The sequence below is a fragment of the Pelophylax lessonae genome, assembly GCF_965119305.1.
Source record: "Pelophylax lessonae genome assembly, chromosome: 2".
Taxonomy (NCBI): Eukaryota; Metazoa; Chordata; class Amphibia; order Anura; family Ranidae; genus Pelophylax; species Pelophylax lessonae.
This window is the reverse complement of record NC_138769.1, coordinates 96756350-96777598: the sequence shown is the minus strand read 5'-3', so window position 1 is coordinate 96777598 and position 21249 is coordinate 96756350. Positions and strand designations below refer to the sequence as shown.

Genomic DNA, 21249 nt, shown 5'->3' with positions numbered 1-21249 from the left:
CTCCTACTCTACTCTATATTTTTGGTAAAAAAAAAAATCCCAAAAAGCGTATATTGATTGGTTTGTGCAAAAGTTATACCGTCTACAAACTTTGGGATATATTTATGGAATTTTTATGAAGTTTTTTACTAGTAATGACTGTGATCAGCGACTTATAGTGGGACTGCAATATTGTGGTGGACAAATTGGACACCTGACACTTTTTTGGGAACAAGGGACACTAATACAGTGATCGGTGCTAAAAATATGCACTGTCACTATACTAATGACTGCCAGGGATGGGGTTAATTGAGGCGATCAAAGGGTTAAATGTGTGCCTAGCTAGTGATTCAGTGAAGTGGAGGAGGGGCTTTTACTACTGGAAGACATGGATTGGTGTCCCTGCTTTACAGGAACACATTATCTATGACTTCTGTACTGACCGCCAATTCTGCCTGTGTACAGAATGATCAGCGAGTGCCAGCAGACATCGGGTCCAAGAAACCCGCTGTGTAGAATCACAGCGAGAGCGAGCTGCCGGCAGTGCACACTCGCACCTGATACCCGGAAGTGCAGGATCATGTATATATACAGTACGTGATCCTGTGCAGCACAGCCACTCTGTAGCAGTAAATGTGCTATAGGGCGGTCGGTAAGCTGTTAGCTGGAAAGGCTGTATCTCAAATTGTGTCTACAAAACATAACAGCTTACTCAATCTGTACACTTGACAGTTTATATTAGTTTTTTTATTGCAAACTTTAATAAAAAACTTTAACAAGAAAAACTGTATTGTGCAAATTTGCAGAAAAATATGAACCTTCACAATATCCTCCTTTTTTTTTTTTTCTCTCTTACCCTAAGTTCTGTGAAGAAAATTCCTGGTGATCCTTGATGCTGATAGTTATGTTGCCATTGTCCATAACCCTATCCAATAGCAATGCAAATGGCTGACGCCACCCCCCCCCCCCCCCTCCATAAGTGTTGTAGGAACCTGGGAGCTCTTCTGCTTAATTAGGATTCATCTCCTCTTCTCCGGTAGATCACTTCCCCCCTCACTGGACATGTGCTAGAATTGCCCCTGAGAAGAAAGTATTCTCAGAGCCCAGGTACAGTTACAGCGCATGTGCAATGAATGACCAAACTACCACTCATCTGGAGTTAAGGAAATTGTACAGTAACACACAAGAAGTTATGATCTCTTAGATTCAGGTCTACATTAAACTTTTTGCAATTGGCTAAATCCACGTTAAGTATCTTATCTGCTAAAGAATTTGTAATTCTGTCCAGGATGCTGTGTAATTCATACCCCTTTGCCAGGCAACACAGCCACATTTCATGTTCGAATTAAGAAGTACAGTAATGTCGTCTTCCTGTCCCCAGTTAAATTAATTTACTTGGCTGCATACACACCTGCTTCGGGGAACATGCTGACAGAAGAGGAGAGCAGAGTTGAATCCTCCCCCCTCCCATTTTGAGAGCTGCTGTACCATACTAAGACATTCAGGTGCCATTTTTATGTAAATATAGTTATTTTTAAAAATGAAAATATATACTTTCCATAAAATGTACATTATACTTCTATTCATATTCAACTTTCTGTCAGGTCAACAGGAAAGCTTTACTGCTTTACTAAGCACTCTTCTAGCTACTGATGTTTGCAGAGCGGTGATATATGACTGTCACAGGAAGGGCACAAAAGTCCTTAACATTATGGCTGTTATTGACAACCTGGCTTCTCTTTCAATATGCTGTGTGAGAGACACAATGGAGGCACCAACTGGGGAACACCTGGAAAGCCACTGATTTGTGCACCATACCAAGTAAAGTGTCCATAGAAAACATTTTGGGTTGATATAGGTAGGCTGAGTTAGGTGAATGACTACAGACCTCCCAAATTTGAACCAAGCACTAGTTTTACTTTCCCTGTGTTAATGCCTTCTATCTACAAAACAGCCAAATTACCTTCCTTGAAGAGGAGCTGATCTTAAAGAGTGAAGAATTGCAATGTTCTAGGGAACACTTAGAAACATTAAATTAGTAGAACCCAAAAATCAACATTTTTTTTTTACATTTCTCCAGAAAAATCTCAGTGCACTTCCTTGTGAGCGTGTCTAGGAAATCCTGTGTCCACAGCCTTCTAGCTGTGTATCTGCAGTGCAACATCTGAGGCACTACTCCCTCTGACTGCTAGTCTCAGGCAATTTGATAATGGTAATGTGATTCTCACTGTTCTCCATGCTGGAGGCTCTGTCATGAGGAAGCAAATCACCAAGACCAAGATGGCCGAATCCACACAGAGACGCAGTGCAGAGTAATGCGTGGTAAGCCAGTTAGTTTAGTAAACATCGGGGACACCATGAGCAATACTGGGGACTAGTTCTTTGGCTGCCTGCCTTTTTTTTTTTTTTTTTGCAAGGGGTCCACAGTTTAATTTCCCTTATAAAAAGCAAGACTCTAGCCCAGACAAATTAATTTGGAAAACAAAACCCTTCTCAAAACAAACCTGTTTTTTAGAAAAAAATTGTAAACTAATCTTAGCGTATAGTTTTTCCAGGCATGGCTGCATCAGGCATCCAGAATCCTCCCTAGTAGAATAAAGTATACAGTCAGTTAGAAATGGGGCATATTCCCACATTTTCCCACAATGCTGTGGTTCTTATCCCTCTGCACACTTCATAAGCCACCATGTGATGTATTGTGGGTATGCATTTGCTCCAGTTAACCAAGGAAGCACAATTTGCATACTCCATGAACTTTGTAGACCACTTTTAAAGGATAAGACTTCATGCACACTGTGCCACGACCGTGACTCCCATGCGCATGAGCAATCGTAACATCATTGCAACACGGCTTTTCAAAATGGCTGGGGCAAGAGAACCAGGAAGGTAGACCGAGTAAAGATGGTGAACAAGAGTTTGCAACCACTTCAGGTTTCTCAATCTACCCTAAACAGCGCGAATGTACAAATATCTCCTGCCAACAAATAAATATTAACAGCCGGTGCCCATGGCTGTTAAAATACCAAAACAGTGACTACAGTTGATTGGCTGCAGTCACTGCTCAGCTGACAGTTTTCCGCCCGACTCCTGTAATCTTCATGTGAAAGAGAAAAGGAGGCGTAAACACCTAGTGCATTACCCTTGGACACCTTAAAAACGATTTATTAAAATGCCAAAAACATACTCCCAGACATGAAGAGCAAAAATCGTCTTGAATGAGTGCACACATGTGCAAGTAATTGTCCCTGTAGTTGGACCGCTGATGTGTTTTGGGGGGCACTCCTCCCTTCCCCTGTCTGAGGAGAGCGGCACGCCTAGTAGTCCTATCTGAGTGAGCGCTTGGGTGATTCAGTTGTTTGGAAAATCCTTTAATCTTCAGATCAAAGTTTGTCAAGCTGTGTGGTGCCAGCAGGGCCTCACACAAATTGGATGATTCAGCAGGAAACCCCTAACACTTGATCCACACATGCCCAGCTTAAAGCCTGCCATAGACTGTTCGAATTTCAGTCTCTGCTGAACCTTCCAAGATTCAAATCATGTATGGGCATACTGATTGTACCCAAGTTGATCAATCGATCAACTTGGGAACATCCAGCATGACAGATTTTCAGTTTCAATAGATTTGTATTGATTTTTTTTAGACACACAAAGAACAGGTCAGTATAGTAAAATACGTAGCAAATATCGAACATTGTATGGATTTAACTTATGAATAGAAGAAGCGAGTACTTTATTTAAGGGTGTCATTAATAATATCTGCTTTGTGAGTGCAAAGAGTGCATTGATGGGGCAATATTTTTATACACAACAACGATCTCAATTATTTACATAGTTTTTATACTAATGGGACCATGGATACCATGTCTGCTGTTCAGGGAGATATTGTGCTTTATTAGTAGTGACCAGACGCTCATACGTGTGATGGGTTTGTGGTGTTGCAAAAACATCTATCAATGGTGGATTTCCAGCGTCTCGTTAGTGAAAGTCTAGCTGCGAGTAAGATGTGGGTAGCGACCTTGCGGTTGAGCATGGCAGATTTTTCTACATATGGCTACTGCCAGCTGCTATAGCTGCTAGCAGTAACCATTGTATTCTGCTGCTTTGGGTATGCTCTCTGCGCCACCCACTGGCAGAATACAATAGTGCAGCAGAAGGCATTCCCCCATCACCACGAACTGCGTCGATGTCGGAATTGAGCAATTTTCTTTCCTGGCAGGAAAGAAAATTATATTGCTAATGGCCAGCCTAAGACTAAGGGGACGAGAAGAGGTTGAGAAACTCTGGGCTAGGGATGAAAGTTTATCTCAGCGTGTGGGGGCTTCTTTAACAGAGGCAGACCCTTGGAAATATGGGATTTGGCTACTACCACACTGGGGCATTTCTGCCACTCTGAAAACAAGAGCAGGGAGGTAGATTTACTTAACGAGGCTACAGCTTGAGTCATAAATACCCCTCTGCTCTGAAGTGGCAATGTGACAGAAAAGAGCCTGACCACTTCTGTCTCAGACCTTTGAAAATCTGTCAGCTACATGAAAAAAGACACTGGGTGCAAATACACAGGAAAACTCTAGCATAGACTGCAAAATGAAAGATAGCCTGAGCTATGTCTAGTTGTGTTACTAATTTGCTTCATAAATGTGCCCCACTGTAGACTCAGTTTACCAAGAGGGAACACTTTTTCATAAAAGAAAAAAATGTATCTTGGTTTTCAATTATGCAACTCTGAAATTGACACTAGGTATGATAATCAATATAGCTGAGTAATTTGAGCCTTTTAGGATTGCGAGTATGAAGTACCTACACCTCTTTCACATAAGATTAGTGCATAAAGCTTCTTCCTAAAGACCGGGTTTGATTCTTCTAAGTAGGTCAACAATGGCTGCCTTCCTATTCCTCTTAGTACAGGGTTCCTTGTAGTTACATTTTTGTTGCCACTGGTACTGGCTGGGGCCAGCAAGCTTTTATTCTCGCGATACTGAGCTATTAAAGGGAAAGAATAGAATTTACATTTATTACTGTAGTGTTTTAGCCTAAAATTTATTTTATTATGCTTAATTATAAATCTTTCATTTAATATATAAAGTACTAAAGATTAGCTACTTAAAGGTGCTTCAGTGGTTTTTTGATTCATATTTCTCCATTGTGGAAATTTAGCATTTATGAAAGAAGCACATTTACATCTCATGTAAAGCCCGGCCATACAAAGATCTTAATTTTGGCTGATTTAGCAGGGACCGGCTGAATTTCAATCCATGGATGGGTGCTTTGGTTGTAGTGAATATGATTTGCCCATCCACTTCTGTACAACCACCCTGTCTGGCTTTTCCTTCAGCGCCCAAGGCTATAACTGGCAGTGCTGATCCGTGTATTCTGACAATTGAGGCGTCTTCCCTGCTGTTAGAATACAAAGGCTCAGCGGAGAGGATTCCCCTTACACATCGAGAGTGCATATGGGGGAATTGATTAATTTTGTTTTTTGTTCAGCCTACTAGTTGGGCTGTGGGCTGCTCAAGAGTGCGTTCAGGCAGGCATGTGGATGCTCAGCCAAAGACCTATCACATGGGTAAGTCACATGCTGGCCCATACCCAGAATCCACCATTTTACAGCAAAGAAATGGGGGCTCTGATTGCGCGGAGAGGCAAAGGAGCAATGGTTGGTAAGTATAACTTGGGAAGGTAGGCTATCGGCAGACATGTTCACTCCAATATCAATACAATACATTTTTGTAGTGAGAGCTAGAACCCCAGTCAGGTTTACTTTTGTCTGTGTCCCTGCTAGAAATTTTTCCTCATTTCCTGTTGAAACAGTTGCCATTGTGACAGTAAGTGAGAAGTCTCCCAGACAGAGCCCCAGGAAGCAGTCAAGCCAGATTCTATCCAACATCAATAATAAAAAAAATAAATAGCTGGACTTACACATTTTCACGTTTAACCACTTGACCTCCAGAATTTTTACCCCCCTTCATAATCCAGATCATTTTTTGCTGTTCAGCACTGCGCTACTTTAATTGCCAATTGCGCAGTCATGCAACACTATACCCAAATAACATTTATATAATTTTTTTTTTTTTTTCATACAAACAGAACTTTTTTTTAGTGGTATTTGATCGCCGCTGTTTTTTTTTTTTTTTTTTTAATGTATTTATTATATAAACAATAAAAGCACAAATTTTGAGGAGAAAAAAAAAAAACATTTTCCACTTTGTTATAAAACATATCCAATAAAACAAATCTCTTCATAACTCAACCAAAATGTATTCTGCTACTCATCGCAAGTGCTGGCCGTGATCGGTGATGATCCTGCTAACACTGCGCTTTTGGGGGCACTATACTATTGGGGACACAAGTGTAGTTCTGACCATGACCAGGATACAGACCTGGATAGACACTATACTAGTAATGGTGAACAGCTACTTATAGTGTGGCAGGCAATCAAGGACTGACACTGGCTGGGAGGGACACTATCTGAGGTCACTATTGACACTAATAGTGATCAGTACTGTACACAGACACTGTACTAATGACACTGGCTGGGTGACAGGAGTGATAAGGAGGGTTATCAAAAGGTCAACTGTGTGCCTAACAAAGTATGTGTGCTTATTTTACTCAGACTTGCTGGCATTTCTTCCTGATTTTAGTTCTGAACAGTAAGTGAAATCGATCTGCCAGATCTGGGTTGTTTTTACTAACGTACACATCTTTGCTGTGATTGGCCACAGCCATCAGCAGAGTCACAGCCAAAATGATTGGCTGCAAGCCTACTGACGAACTCATGCTGTGGGGGGGGGCGCGCCTGTAAACTTGGAAGTTCCCCGTTAAGCTGCGGGGTAACAACAAAGACGTTGGACAGTAGTAATAGTTGTGCTGGTTGGCAAGTGGTTAAACTGTATCTTAGCAATATTAAATACACTTGGCCTACAATCCATCATGAGGTGACCTGCTTCTATCCTTTAAATTATTTACACAGAGATGGTGCTGTCAGTTGAGCTGACTTGAGGTTGGGATCAATTTACAGACTTTACTTCTCTTATGTTTATTTATGAACCTTGTATTTATGAGATTACCATCAGTGTTAGGCTTTCTGGAAAAGCCACTGGGGATCAGGAAGTCTGTATGTGTGCCTTTCTTTTCAGACAAAATAATTTTTCCCATTGTGCCGTCCTGAGTATTTTGTCCTTTTATCTTTCTGCAAACTATTGAATTTTATTGTAAACTTTATTTGCCAAAATTGCTTATATTCAGAATTCCATGGAAACTGTTGTATTGACTCCTGGTTTATAGTCATACTTATGGGAGTTGAGGATTATAGTATTCACCTAATTTAATTAGGGTAAACTATGTTTTACTTTTGAATACCCAATCATGTGCAAGGGAAAAAACTATTTGTTTACACGTGTTTGGATGATTAAAATGAAAATCGCTTACCTTTTATTAATTAAAGAAGTGGTTTAACTTTGCAGAGTAAATTTGTATAAGTTCAGCTACCCTTTAACTTCAGATTTTGTGTCCTGGAAATACACAGTTAGTGCCAATGGCCAGAGTTAAAAAATATTCCAAAAAATGAACATTAGATCTAAAGACAAAAAAATGGGGACAAATGTTTGGTTGTCCATAGTGATCAAATAGATGTCTTAATTTTATAGTGAATAAATGCTGGTCACTTTGGCAACAACAACCTGTTCCTGTTTTTGTAGAGCTACGGTTTTCTGAGCCAGAATGTGTATGTCAGTACTGTATAGCAAAGCACTTTAGTTTTAAGGAATGTAAACAACTACAGCTTGATGTCCTAAAGCGGAGTTCTGGACGAAAATACTTTTTTAACCACTTTACAACCGGAGGATTTTGCTGTCTTCCGTCCAGGCCACTTTTTGCGATTCGGCGCTGTGCGACTTCAACTGACAATTGCGCGGTCGTGCGACGCCGTACCCAAACGAAATTTACGTCCTTTTTTTCCCACAAACAGAGCTTTCTTTTGGTGGTATTTGATCACCTGTGCGATTTTTACTTTTTGCGCTATAAACAAAAAAAGAGCGTTTATTTTGAAAAAATAACAATATTTTTCACATTTTTTTATATGAAATTCCCCCCAAAAAAGATGTAAAAACCAATTTTTTTAAAAGTTTTTGGCCAATTTGTTTTATGCTACATATGTTTGGTAAAAAAAATCGCAATAAGCGTATTTTGATTGGTTTGCGCAAAAGTTATTGCGTTTACTAACAAAGGGAAAGATTTCTGTCATTTTTGGTGTTTTTTTTTTAACGCGTAATGGCGGCGATCTGCGATTTTTTTTGCGGGACTGCGACATTGCGGCGGACAGACCGGACCCCTGACTGACATTTTTGACACTTTTGGGGGTACCAGTGACATTACTGCAGTAATCAGTGCTGTATATATGCACTGTTACTGTAAAAATGACACTGGCAGGGAAGGGGTTAATTTTATTGGAGAGGGAGGGGTTAATGTATGCCTGGTGCTTACTGACGTGTAGGGGGGGAGGTGACTGTGTGATTCATGGACAGATCGGATGTCCAGCTATGCTGAACAGTCCGATCTGTCACTCCCTGTCACTATGGAGATCCGCCCGCTGTGTTTACACACAGCGGGCGGATCTCCAGACTCGATCCCCGACGATCGGGTAAGAGCAGGCGCCGCCCAGAAGGGGAGGAGTCCAGTCACGTTAATACTACGTGACTGGACGGGAACGAGCCACTCTGCCGCAGTAGTATTACTGTGAGCGGTACTAGAGTGGTTAAGATAAAAAATACCCCTTTAATCCAAACATATTGCCAATTACATTAACACTATTCACAGATTACAGTACAGTATTTGATTGTAAATAATTTCTTACCTTTAAAATTGATTGCAGAGCGCGGTCATCTCCTGTGTGGGCGTCTGAAGCCGCTGCGTCCCCTCTTCCTGGTTTCTGGCTACCCAGAATGCTGATCGCAATCTTGCGCATGCACTATAGATTGCGATCGGCAATCAGAGGACCGGCCGGCCATGCCCATTGCCTCCTGGGATTGATGACACACATCTCCCAGGACGCAATGCAAAGCCGGAAGTGACGTCCGGCGGCCGCAGAGGGGGGAGAAGGAGGAAGTTGAACAAACTATCCTCTGAAAATAAGGTAAGGGACCTCAAATAAAAAATGTTAAATGCCCAATTCTTCTTTAGCATACCGATCACTGCTGGAATCGGCATAGTGTAAAATTACGGTGGAACTCCGCTTTAAGAAGGAGCAAAAAACCTGTCAGTAGTTCGAAAGGGAGAGCCTCCCATAGGAATGTATTGTGTGGAGTATCTTAAAACAGAGCGGGTCATCTTGAGTAAACATCCTTTTTTTTTTTTTTTTTTTTCACCAAAGATTCGTTTTCGTGTTTAAAACTGGCCACTTCCTCAATTTAAAGGCGAGACTGATGTTTTCTTGTTCTGTACAGAGATGCTCTGGCAAAAAAAAGAAAACATCCCTGTCACCTTTAAACTGAAGAAAATACAAGTTTAAGCCACGAAACACAAAGCTGTTTATTTAGTACGATGACTCTGATCCATCTCTAGAAACACCACAACATACGTTCCTACTGGCACCTTGAAAACTACCAATGGTTTTTGTTTCTTCTCAACAAGTTGAATATTGCCCTGATGGCCCCTTCAAGGGTCAGGACCCCCAATGCATTGAGGGTGAACAGCCCTATCCTGCAGACACAGGAATATTCTCCACCCTGCAGACACAGGAATATTCTCCACTCAGTTACTAGGAAGCTTGAATGTCCTACTCAAGTCACCACAAACTCACAAAATGTTAGGCTTCTGAATGCTTCTGCATCAATCACTATTATTGTAATTATTAGTTCTACATACATACTACACAAAGAGGGCTCTCCCCCTATTCTTTTGGGTCATACCTTGGGTTGTTCTCTGGTCCTTTATTTTGCTCCTTTGGCTATAATTCACTTGGACACTAGAGGACCGCCACTACAGGACCACTGTATAGGACTGTTATTTAGTACTGTCATATACACTAAGGAGCAGCAGCTATTACAATTCCAGGGAGCCTCTAAGCTCCAAAGTCTCCCTTTAGACAAAGCCAAAAATGTATGCCTATTTCATAGTGAACAGATTAGACTTCTCAGGTCAGCAACTGTATTTATAATGCTTAAATGTATTTTTCTATTGTATGTGATTACTATTACAGAGTGCATGAGTATATGTATATGTAAATGATACATTATATATGTATATATTCATATAATATATGTATATAGTCACAAATATAGCCTTTTTTTTAAAGCTCTTTTATAAAAAATAAATGGTTTATCTGCACTTTGAGTTCCTTCTGAAATGGCTAGTTGCCTGACATTCATGCTAACTTTTAAAACTCTTAGTTATGAGCTGGAACAAGTATGCAGATCAGTAGACAGAAGTTGTAATCTGCTTTTATTTGTTCTGGGTCAATAAATCAAAGTATTGAAGCAGGAGGATCAGCATAATAGCCAGATAACTAGCATCTTCAGTAGCAGCAACCTTCATGTTTCTTTCATGCTAGGTTTCTATATATCATTTGGAATATTATCAATTTCACTATCATTAATTATATGTTTTGCTTGTCTTGTAGATGATTCACAAGGTGCTTCATCCCAAGGACCGCCGACAGATACTTCTACAGGCCCATCCCAGGGTCCTCCTGGCCAACCTCAAGCTCCTCCAAACCAGCCACACGGTCCATCACAGGGGCCTCCAGGTCCAATGCAAGGTCATCCACACTCTGGTCATGGTCCATCACAGGGGCCTCCAGGTCCAATGCAAGGTCATCCACACTCTGGTCATGGTCCATCACAGGGGCCTCCAGGTCCAATGCAAGGTCATCCACACTCTGCTCATGGTCCATCACAGGGGCCTCCAGGTCCAATGCAAGGTCATCCACACTCTGCTCATGGTCCACCTCAAGGTCCTCCAGGTCCACCACAGGCTCCACCTCAAGGCCCCCGTCCAGGACCACCTCAAGGACCCCAAACAGGGCCATACCAGGGGCCTCCACATGGAGCACCAGGACCTATTCCTGGTTTGCAAACCCCATCAACAGGCCTTCTAGGGGCTAGACCTGGAATAATACCACTTCAAAGACCACCTGGAGTTCCCCCACCTCACATGCAAAGATTCCCTGGAATGCCACACCGCCAAATGGCACCTCATATGGCACACAGAGGTCCTCCTGGGCCGGGTGGTTATGGAATGCCACCACCTCATGGTATGAGAGGCCCTTATCCACCACAGGGCCCGTTTGGAAGAGGAGGACCAGGTGGTCCTGAAGATAGAGAAGGCAGACCATTTAGAAATGAAAGACGTGGGTTTAATCCAGAACGAGGTGAAAGGCATGGATTTAATCCAGAAAGAGGTGAAAGACCTGGATTTAATCCTGACCGAAATGATCGGCATATGTTTAATCCTGAGCCAGAGGAGGAATTTGATGTCGAAATGGAGGAGGCGCCTGAATTTAACACTGAGATGGAAGAGGAGGAAGGATTTAATCCTGAGATGGATGAGGAACAAGATTTCAACCCTGACAGAAAAGGTTTCAATCCTGACAGGCCAGGGTTCCGTCCTGACAGGCCAGGCTTTCACCCTGAAAGGCCAGGCTTTCACCCTGAAAGGCCAGGCTTTAATTCAGAAAGGCCAGGCTTTAATTCAGAAAGGCCAGGCTTTAATTCAGAAAGGCCAGGCTTTAATCCAGAAAGGCCAGGCTTTAATCCAGAAAGGCCAGGCTTTAATCCAGAAAGGCCAGGCTTTAATCCAGAAAGGCCAGGCTTTAATCCAGAAAGGCCAGGCTTCCACCCAGATAGGAATGAAAGGCAAGGCTTTCATCCTGAAAGAGAACGATTTGGAAGAAGATCTTTTGGAAATCCTAATGAAGAAGATCGAGAACACTTTGGTAGCCGTTTTGAAGACCATGAGAGGGCAGGCCGTGGAAGAAGAAACTGGGGCCGGGGAAGTCCAGACCGTGAAAGACATTTGGAACCTGCAGACCGTGAAAGACATTTGGAACCTGCAGACCGTGAAAGACATTTGGAACCTGAAAGAAAGAGCAGGTGGTCTGGGGGACGAGAAAGGGAACCTCGCAGACCTCTTCTAGATTTCCCTGATAATCGTAAACCTGGTATGACCGAAAACCATGAGCCTCCAAGTGGTAAAATTGAGCCCAGAAAGCCTGCTCCTGACACCAGCAAGGAAAAACCTGAACCTTCTGAGAAAAAACCCACTGAAGACAAGGCACCTAAAGAGTCATCACTGGCTGATAAAACAGAAAAGGACTCTGCTACTAAATCCGAAAAGAACTCTGCTACTAAATCCGAAAAGAACTCTGCTACTAAATCCGAAAAAGACTCTGCTACTAAATCCGAAAAGGTCTCTGCTACTAAATCCGAAAAGGTCTCTGCTACTAAATCCGAAAAGGTCTCTGCTACTAAATCCGAAAAGGACTCTGCTACTAAATCCGAAAAGGACTCTGCTACGAAATCCGAAAAGGACTCTGCTACGAAATCCGAAAAGGACTCTGCTACGAAATCCGAAAAGGACTCTGCTACGAAATCCGAAAAGGACTCTGCTACGAAATCCGAAAAGGACTCTGCTACTAAATCCTAAGATGCACGTTAACACCTTGTCACCACAAACTTTTGTTGAGTAGAGCTTTCAAATTGTACATTTAAGCTGTAAAATATTTGCTTCTGCTTATTGACCTCTCGTTATAGTTTCTGAAGAACTGTATAATTGGCTTTCCTTCTATTTAAAATGGTTACGAAAAACAATGCCATCGTATTAAAAGAACAAATGAGCCTCCCATGGTTTGCTGTAACTTTTTGAATAAGTAATTTAAAAAGATTACAGCTCGTACTTTTTTTTTTTTTTTTTTTTTTTTTGTTTTTACTGGGGGAAGAAGCACCTTTAATTAAAGTCTTGAAAATATTAGAGGTGTTTTTTTAATAAACTCTATTTTCGTAACAAATATTTGTGTGATGTTCTTACAGTCAAGAAGATCAAGTTAAAGAAAGCTCCCATACTTTGACATGCCTGTAAATGTATCCATATCTAAAGCCAAAACTTTTGTTTTTCCTTGGATAAAGTACGGAAGAGTTAAAACCCCTTTCCATGTTCATTGGGACACAAAGTATGAGAATATCTCCCAAATAGGAAAAATCCCCTCTTAGCCAATAGTCACCATAACAAGTGTGTAAACAAATTCCTTTTCCAATGACCACTCAAAATTTTGGATTTTCCCCACACTCAGTCCTAGTGACACATTGGGGTTGATTTACTAAAACTGGAGAGTGCAAAATCTGGTGCAGATCTGCATAGAATCCAATCTGCTTCCACTTTTTTTTTTTTTTTTGTCAAAGCTTAATTGAACAAGCTGCAGTTAGAAGCTGGTTGGCTACCATGCACAGCTGCACCAGATTTTTCTCTCAGTGCTGGTTCACACTTATGTGAATATATCCTCTTCGGATCCGCATGTCATCTGAAAAAGCATGATTTCCAGTGAAGACTGCTCACATCACTACAAATTTTATTTTTTTTCTAGATTTTATAGAAATTAGATGTGACCATTCCCCTCACAAAGTTCACATTTAAATCGCACATGGCAAGCAGAAATCACAATGCAAATTCGCATCGTATACCACTATGAAATCGCAGCGCATAAGTGTGAACCAGCACTCAAGTTTTAGTAAATCAACCCCATACAGAGGGTGCATCTCTCTAGTGGGGGGCAGAGAGCAGTAAAACCTGTCAGGAGGTTTTAATCCTTCACTACTCAATTCAAAATGAAAAAAGGGCTTGTTTTAATTGGCTTCCTGATATGAGCCCCTCCCAGTTGTTTACGCGCTTGAGTCTGACAGCCATGGCCAGAGTGCAATGTTTGCTCAGTGAGTGCTTATGAAATTCCCATGGGGATAGCCTTATTGAATTTTGAGGGCCCACTGAATGGCATTGACATTTTGATCAGAGGATGTATATATTATAGTTACTCTGGCTGGCGGACTCTAGTAAGTGAGTTGTTACGTCAAGGAAGTTAGGCTGGGTGGGGTAAGTGTACTTTGAATGTACACTTACCCATTAAAGTGGAATTCCAGGCTATTTCTAACTTCTTAAACCTGCTCCCACACCCTTCCAAACCCTATTATAACTACCCTGTAGTAGGAAGATGTTGATACTTATTCTGAGTGCACTCTGGTCCGATCACGTTCTCTCTGCAGCGGCCAGCTTCAGGGGAGAGGGGAAATGTGCATTTTAAATCGAAATCTAACAAAATTGTCGTGATTCAGATGTATCCAAAGTTCAACAAATCCTAAATAAATTTAACAAAACAAATTTTTCGAAAGTTAAGCCTATTGCAACAAATACATTAGGGGTATAAAAGTGAAATGTGATGATGATTCCTACTTAGGCTGCTTTATAGAAAATAACTGAATAGAAAAAAAATAAAGATTGGAATGAAATAAAACGAATATAGCCGCTATATTCGTTCTATTTTATTTTATTCTAATCTACTCTAGTCCTTTATTTTCAATTATTTTATTTTATTCTTTTCCATTTTTTTTTGTATTTATGTTTTATTATATTCTATAAAGCAGCCTACATAGAAATCATCATACCTTACTGTATGTATTGCAGCATGTTTAGATTTCGAATTGTAATTTTTTTTTTTTAATCGATTTGAAAATAACTTGTATATGAAACAAATCTAAATATACAAAAATAATTCAGAAAACGAGTCATTCTAACATAATAAATATGACAAAATTTATTAACCTAACAAATGAATCCGAAAACACATTTTTCACGTCATGCACATCTCAAGGTTGTTTTTGCTGGCCTTTCTTTTTGAAAGTAGGAGTTTCCTGGCTGTCCTACTCTTATCCCACAGTTTTATTAATTTCTGATTAACAGCCTCAGAGAAAGTATGCAGATTAGAAGCTCTAAGATCCCTGACCTGGTGCAAGCATACAATTTGCAGAACTCATTGAGGTTGAATTGCTAAATGGAGTATAGCATGTTTACTTTGCAAAGTGGATTTTCTCCGAGCTTAGTAAACTGTGCAGACATCAGTCACCCAATCATGTTCAAGCAATAATCCAATTTTTTTTTTTCTTTATTACTTTCGAACATTTAACCACATTCACTAATTCCTAATTTGTCAGCTGGCTGCCTGAACAGTTGCTACATCTGATTGGATGCAGCTGCTGTTCAGCAGCCAATTTTCCTACCCAACTCCTTGGATTTCCCCCCCCCCCCCCCCCGACGGATACTCAGTGGGAGGGGTCAACAGGACAACCCACTAAACTAACTTCGACCAGTTCACCATCATTAAAGCTGGCCATAGATGAAGCAATTTTCTGTAGTTGCAGGATAGAAAATTACTCGATTCCCCCATCAACTGTTAATGTTGATGGGGGAATCCCTCCCGCAGAGCCATTGCGTTCTCTCGGCGGAGGATTGTTGCTGGTGGCCATAACGGCCGCAAGTAAAAATTGCATGTAAAATCCAACAGGCTGGTTGTACCCAAGTTGATCGATCATGAAGGGAATAAAGAGGAAGGAATCCCTAGTGCCACATATTCACGGAGTCCTTAAGTGGCAACCTCAGCCTTGGCTCCCGCCAAGCCATGCCCCCAATGTGTTTCGCTCTGCCCACTGGTGCTTAGCCATGGGGTAAGATGGATTGATCAACTTTGGTACATTCAGTCTGCCCATACATGGTTTGAACCCTAGGCGGTTTCTGCCAAACTAGCCAAGATTCAACCCATCTATGGCCAGATTTAGCCTTAAAGAGAATCAATCACTGCTGGGCATATGCACAAATCCAATTATTCAGTTTTAAACTAAAATAATTCTGTAATCTTATGTACATCGTACATCGATCAGTCCTAACATTATGACTACTGACAGGTAAAATGAATAACATTGATTATCTTGTTACATTGGCACCTGAAAGTTGGTGGGTTATATTGGGCAACAAATGAACATGTTGTCTCTAAATTTGATGTGGAAGATGTAAAAAAAAATTATTTTGTATAAGTTACATTGGCCGCTGCTACCCCACGCTCATAGGACCAATGAGACTACAATAAAACATGAAGGGGAAAATACTGTGCCAGGATAGTCATTGATAAACCCATCCATTGGATCATAAACGGTAATTTTTTTTCCCCATATTTAAGCAAGTTCCAAAACTGGCCAAACAGGTACATTTGATCCCAAGCAAGCCTGGTCCTGCTTTCACTGAGTGTGGAGCTAGATGGACAGCAGGGGAGCTCCTGTAGTAAAGATAATACCTTGATGGAAAGGAGGTGCCAGCCACAGCTGGGAAAAAATGTGTGTAGGGGTGGTCAGGAGTAGATAAGAGTAAAACCCCCATCAGTATTTCTTTTTTAACATTGCGGTCTGTCCCATTGGGGAGGTTTTACTTCACTGAAATGGAAACATGACAAAAAGTGGAAATCTCTCCAAAGTAAGGTGAAATTTCCACTTAGTTGTCACCATAACAAGTTTCCTCACTGGAAGTTTTTTCCTTTATTCCTGTTCTGGTGACAGCTGTAAGATTTAGGATTCCTCATCTCTTTCTGTCCCGGTCACAAAGGTCACCAGAAAAAACAGTGAGACCCTTAGGTTCTGACCCTTACAAAGTTCATTCAGAAATTCAAAAAGGGGGAAAAAAAGCAAACCTGCTTCTTGGTCCTGCATGGAAAAAGTACAGTTTTGATTCAAAGGTGAAGTTTTCTGATTTATTGCATAAGCTCAATAGTGAATGTTTGCAAGTTTCTCTTTATAGTCTTATTAATGATAAACCTATCGCCAACCCTAAAAGCCACACAACCCAACATTATAGGAAACAGCAGACATGGGGAAATAGATTTCTAATATTTATAACTAACATTTGTCTGAGTGGTTATAAAATCTGTGGGGAGGATTTACTAAAACTGGAGAGCGCAAAATCGGGTGCAGTTCTATACAGAAACCAATCAGCTTCAAACAAACAATTCTTCTATAAGAAATTCAGGGGTTGCCTTCCGCCCTGATCTTTTGACTTCAAGGAAAGACATTTCTTGTAAATTGAGGAACATAGGAAAACGTTGGTTATACTAATGCCTGCAGGAGGATTGAACACAGGTAAACTAAAAAAAAAAAAAAGACTGCACACCAACACAGGGTATAACCCCTTCCACTAAGAGCATTCCTCAGTTTTTTTTTTTTTTTTTGCTAGCGTCCTAGCAGCTTTCCTTCAGCTTATTTTTTTTTAACCACTTCCATACCGGAGGATTTCTAGCACTCTGCTCCTACATGTAAAAATCATAATTTTTTTTGCTAGAAAATGACTTGGAACCCCCAAACATTATATATATATATATATATATATATATATATATATAGCATAGACCCTAGGGAATAAAATGGCGGTCATTGCAACTTTTTATGTCACACAGCATTTGCGCAGAAATTTTTCAAACGTGTTTTTTGGGGGGGGAAAAATTGTTTTGTATAATATGAAAGATGATGTTACGCTGAGTAAATAGATATCTAACATGTCATGCTTTAAGAATGCGCACACTCGTGGAATGACGCCAAACTTCGGTTCTTAAAAACCTCTATAGGTTTCGCTTTAAAAAATTTACCAGTTTAGAGTTACAGTGGAGGTCTTGGGCTAGAATTGTTGCTCTCGCTCTGATGTTCGCAGCGATACCTCACATGTATTAATTGAACGTCGTTTACAAATGTGGCCGTTACGTACGAATGCTTTCGCTTCTGCGTGCGGAGACGGGGGCACTTTTAATTTTTTTTATTTTTATTGTTTCCTTTTTATTTTTACACTTTCCCTTTTTAATTTTTTTTTTTAATAGGAATAGTGAATGACAGGTCCTCTTTATAGGGAGATCTGGGGTCAATAAGACCTCAGATCTCTCCTACAGGCTAGAAAGCCTGAAATAAACAAGAAAAAAAAAACGATCTCAGCTGAATGCCAAGATCAGTGCCGTATTGAAACTTCGAGGCCAGGCGTGACGCCATCACGTTGCGCCCAGGCCTCCGAGAGTCATAGAGACTGCCGGGGACCATCTGGTCCTCGCAGTCCCTATGGTACACTTCCACCGGCAGCCGATTCCTTCGCCGATCGCACGGGCGAGCTGGTAGAAGCAGCGGAGGGAGGGGGGGATGTCCCCTCCCACCACCTGTAAGAACTGTTCAGCCGCTGATTGGTCTTATGGTTAAGGGAATCGCCGGCGGAAAAAAATATCTGAATGATGCCTGCAGCTGCACCCATCATTCAGATATCCCCCCTTAAAGCCTAGGATGTCATAAGACGTCCACCTAAGGGGAAGTGGTTAAAGATCTATATGTAATTCTTCTTTAGTCTGAATTCTCCTGTCACAGCGTGAGGAGAGGGGAGTCGGCAATTGTGACGGGACTTTTACACTTATAATCAAGGCACTGCTCATCAGTGTGCTGATTTTTTTATTTTATTTTTTTTATCCTGAAAAAACTTTAACATTAAGCCAGTACAATATAGACAAGCAGTACTTTCCAGTAATAATGTACATGCGGTCATAACCAGTACAACCCCTGGGGCAAGGGACATCCAACCATGGGGCCCAAAACTTTTCATATTTACGTGAACATCCCGTGTTGGTAAATACGTTTTTACATCCGCAAAGTTTTACCCGCTGCCATAATCCATTCATTTACTGTAGGGGGATTTTCAGACTTCAAATGCACCATTATAAGCTTACGTGCTAAGAACAAGGTTCTCACAATTGCCTCTCTAGTATGATTCTCCCATTCAAATTCATCCAATATGCTAAGTAAGCAAGATCTGGCATCCATGGGTAGAGAAATTTGGTAGATTCTGTTCAAAGTGTCTTCCACCCTTTTCCAATACATATGTAATATGGGGCACCACAATAGGTGTATTAGATCTCCATGATCACGCTTAAACCTAGAGCATATTGGAGTAGGCAGTAAGCCCATAACATGCAATCTCTGAGGCGTGAGGTATACCCGCAAGATAATATATAACTGAGTCAGTCTCTGTATCACAGTCCGTGAACTTTTCACCGCTGTTTGTAGGGCTTCTTCCCATTGATCTCCTGCAAGCTGGCCAATATCCCTCTCCCACTTCTCCCGTACTTATAAAGGGTGTTTTTTCAAGAATAATTTGAAATAGCATTGCGATATAAACCCTTTTTAATGTCTCTGCTTCTCTAATTAATGAATTAAAACAGCGGCGTTGGGAACATAGTCTACTCCGATGATCTACCCTGCGCTATCACTACATACCACAACTGCATGTAGTAAAAGAACATGGAATTTAGTAGGTTAAATTTCCCTCTCAACTCTTCAAAGGGTAGTAATACACTGTTTCTAAAGATTTGGCTAAGATACACCACTCCATACCCCTTCCACTTAGCACCATGCTGCAACTTAGCCGGCTCCAAGTAGGTCTCGATCGAACCAAATAGGACTATATTCAACTAATCCTGTCACCCCCTGGAGATATTTAGCTTTATTCCATATTTTCTGGATAAGGATATACATCAGGTATAGTTTATGTGGGGTACCAAAAGCCTGAGCTTCCAGAGCCAAAGGGATGGATTCCTTTCGTACCGTGTGCAACATCACATAGAGCGACGAGCAGCCAGTGGTAGCAACTTGCTCATTGTCCCCTTGCATCATCCCAATGAGGTGCTGCACTTGGGCTGATATATAGTATAACCAGGGATCTGGTAGAGCCAATCTACCATCGTCCTTAGGACGTTGCAAATGCTCAATTTTTATTTTAGAAGTCTGGCTTTTCCATATTAGAGTACAAAATATAGAGTTAACAATTCTAAATGTTTTTAAAGGGATCATCAATGGGGAGCTATGGAGGAAATTGGGGCATTCGAATAGTTTTGAATAAATTTACTTTCCCAGCCACTGATAAATTAAGAGAGTTCCATGCTTTACTACGATCTCTAAATCGCTGGAAAAGAGGAGATGTGTTAAGACGGCTATAGTCCTTAGTATTGGGTGTTACTTGTACCACTAAATATTTAAAAGAAGAGGTAATTGGGATATGGCTATCCAGGTCCCCCTGATTTATACCTACTTTATCAATCCGCATCAGGACCGTTTTGAACCAATTGATTTTTAAGCCCTGATTAGTTCCCAAATTCTGTAATTGTGGCCATAGTCTCCCTCAGAGAAACATCCGTGTCCCCTCGCAGTATCATCGTGTCATCTGCATACAATATCACTTTTTCCTGCCTAACACCGTAGCAGAAATCAGTGATGTCCGGGTTGTCTCTAATCCTGATTGCTAATGGATCCATTGCTAGAGAAAAGAGCAGGGGCAACAAAACAACGGGCACCCCTGTCTTGTGCCTCTCTCCAAGTTAAAGGTGCGGGAAAGCTTGCCGGACGCTCTAATGGCTGACTGTGGATGGCTATAGAACAATCTTACCCATAAGACCTATACCTCTCCAAAACCAAACCATTTTATTACCTCCCATAAATATGGCCACTCCACGCTATCAAAGGCTTTCATAGCATCCAGTGATAACCGAGCTATGTGACCTACAGTGGATATAAAAAGTCTACACACCCCTGTTAAAATGTCAGGTTTCTGTGATCTAAAAAAAAAATGAGACAAAGATAAACGAATTTAGAACTTTTTCAACCCTATTATGTGACCTATAAACTCTACAACTCAATTGAAAAAAAATCATTTTTTTTGGGGGGGGGGGGAGTACAAATAAGCTAAAATAATGTGGTTTCATAAGTGTGCACAACCTCTTATAACTGGGGATGTAGCTGTGTTCAGAATGAAGAAATTCACACATTCAAACTCATGTTAAATAGGAGTCAGTACGCACCTGTCATTATTTAAAGTGCCTCCTATTAACCCCAAATAAAGTTCAGCTGTTCTAGTAGGTCTTTCCTGACATTTTCTTAGTCGCATCCCACAACAAAAGCCATGGTCCACAGAGAGCTTCTAAAGCATCAGAGGGATCTCATTGGTAAAAGGTATTAATTAGGCGAAGGGTACAAAACAGTTTCCAAGGCAATAGATATACCATGGAACAGAGTGAAGACAGTCATCATCAAGTGGAGAAAATATGGCACAACCGTGACATTACCAAGAAATGGACGTCCCTCAACCAACACTGATGGAACGACGAGAAGAAAACTGGTCAGGGAGGCTGCCAAGAGGCCTACAGCAATATTAAAAGAGCTGCAGGAATATCTGGCT

The 21249-nt window shown here is 41.1% G+C and overlaps 1 protein-coding gene across 1 annotated transcript in view; it reads left to right on the top strand.

Annotated features, from left to right (window-relative positions):
- SCAF4 (SR-related CTD associated factor 4) overlaps positions 1–12191 on the top strand; it is a gene marked incomplete at its 3' end in the record, with an annotated part of 191281 nt that extends 179090 nt beyond the window's left edge. Inside the window, exons 20-22 of the mRNA XM_082246363.1 lie at positions 10592–10664; positions 10914–12130; positions 12172–12191. Of these exons, the coding sequence (XP_082102489.1) occupies positions 10592–10664; positions 10914–12130; positions 12172–12191 (1310 nt within the window). The remainder of the gene's footprint in view (positions 1–10591; positions 10665–10913; positions 12131–12171) is intronic.
- Between the last annotated feature and the right edge of the window lie 9058 nt (positions 12192–21249).